The 1,438-nt window shown below is 46.2% G+C and overlaps 1 protein-coding gene across 1 annotated transcript in view; it reads right to left on the reverse strand.

Annotated features, from left to right (window-relative positions):
• The window catches only part of AGBL3 (AGBL carboxypeptidase 3), a 74,508-nt gene that overhangs the window by 40,460 nt on the left and 32,610 nt on the right, over window positions 1-1,438 (reverse strand). Inside the window, exon 7 of the mRNA XM_004707895.1 lies at window positions 315-477. Coding sequence (XP_004707952.1) covers window positions 315-477 — 163 coding nt within the window. The remainder of the gene's footprint in view (window positions 1-314; window positions 478-1,438) is intronic.

Raw genomic sequence — 1,438 nt, forward strand, 5'->3', positions numbered from 1 at the left:
TATTTTGTCATATCTTGCCCTGTCCGACGTCTCCCTTCACCCACTTTTCGGTTGTCTGTCCCCCAGGGAGGAGGTCACACACAGTTCCCTGTAATCGGTTCTTTTTTCGGATTTCAAATGCCTTTTTAAATATATACAAATCATTTTATTGGGGCTCTTCCAGCTCTTCTATCGATCCATATATCCATTGGGTCACGCACATTCGCCCATACGTTGCCATCATCCTTTTCAAAACCGTGTCTTTCTACTTGAGCCCTTGGTATGAGCTCCTCTTGTTTGCCCTCCCTCCCCCAACAGTCTTTAAAGCTGCTTACTTTATCTGGGCAGTTCTTGCTCAGCATAAGTGGAAAGATTCGCTGCTGTAAATACTGTGCCTTTGACCTGTTGCTCCCGTCACAGCCGTACATGAAGATGTTCTCCTTCCTGCTGTGCCCATGCAGGTCACAGTACAGGATCACCTCCCGCTTCTCCATCAATCTGCCAAGAAGAAAAAGAATAGGCCTCTAAGTTTCCCCCTCTGCCTTTTCCTCCTATAAGTGCAGCGATGCCTTTACAGGTTTAAATAGCCAAGGAAAGGGGGTTTCTTAATTCTAGCTCTCCATCTCTCTCTCTGCTCATCTTTTCATATTACTACTAATATACATTTTAAAAATTCTGCAGTACATTCCTACTGACTAGAGGTAAAGCCGAAAGGCCCTAGCCTCCCATGACCAGACTCCAAGGATGTTCGTAACCGTATTCCAAGACTCTGCAAGGTTCCTTCTGTCCCGTTATCTGGCCACGTTGGTCTTTGCCTCCTACAGAGATTCTACTTTTTCCTAGAACATCTACCTTCTCTTCCTGCCTGAGTCTGCAGACTACGCCCCGAGCTCCATCCATCCTTCAAGACTGACCTCCAGTCTCCCTTCCTCTCTCATTAGTCAAGCCCAGAGGGTTTATTCAGTTGTTTCTTTTTCTGACAACTCGGTCAGAAAACACCACCACCACCCCTAATCATCACATTCACCACTACCAATATCACCACCATCACTGAGTTGATTCCAACTCACAGAGACCCTATGGGACAGAGGAGAACGGCGCCTATGGGCTTCTGAGACTAGCCTTTTTTAAGGGAGAAGAAAGCCTCATTTTTCAAGAATGGGATATCTGGTGGATTTGAACTGTTGCTCTTGTGGTTAGCAGTCCAGCTCATAACCCACTCTGCCACCAGAGTTCTTCATAGCATGTAATAGTGGTTTTATTTTGAGAGGAGCACCGGTGGCACAGTGGGTTACTCGTTGAGCCGCTAACCACGAGGTCAGCAGTTCTAAACCATCAATAGCTCCTCAGGAGACAGAAGAGGTTTTCTACTCCAGTAAAGATCTACATTTGGGGAGAAGGGGGACATAGGGGGAACCAATCACAACGATTGATAACAACCACAACAGAACAACAGAAA

This window comes from Echinops telfairi, unplaced genomic scaffold (genome assembly GCF_000313985.2).
Source record: "Echinops telfairi isolate 266 unplaced genomic scaffold, ASM31398v2 ScPeMD7_23;HRSCAF=83, whole genome shotgun sequence".
Classification (NCBI taxonomy): Eukaryota; Metazoa; Chordata; class Mammalia; order Afrosoricida; family Tenrecidae; genus Echinops; species Echinops telfairi.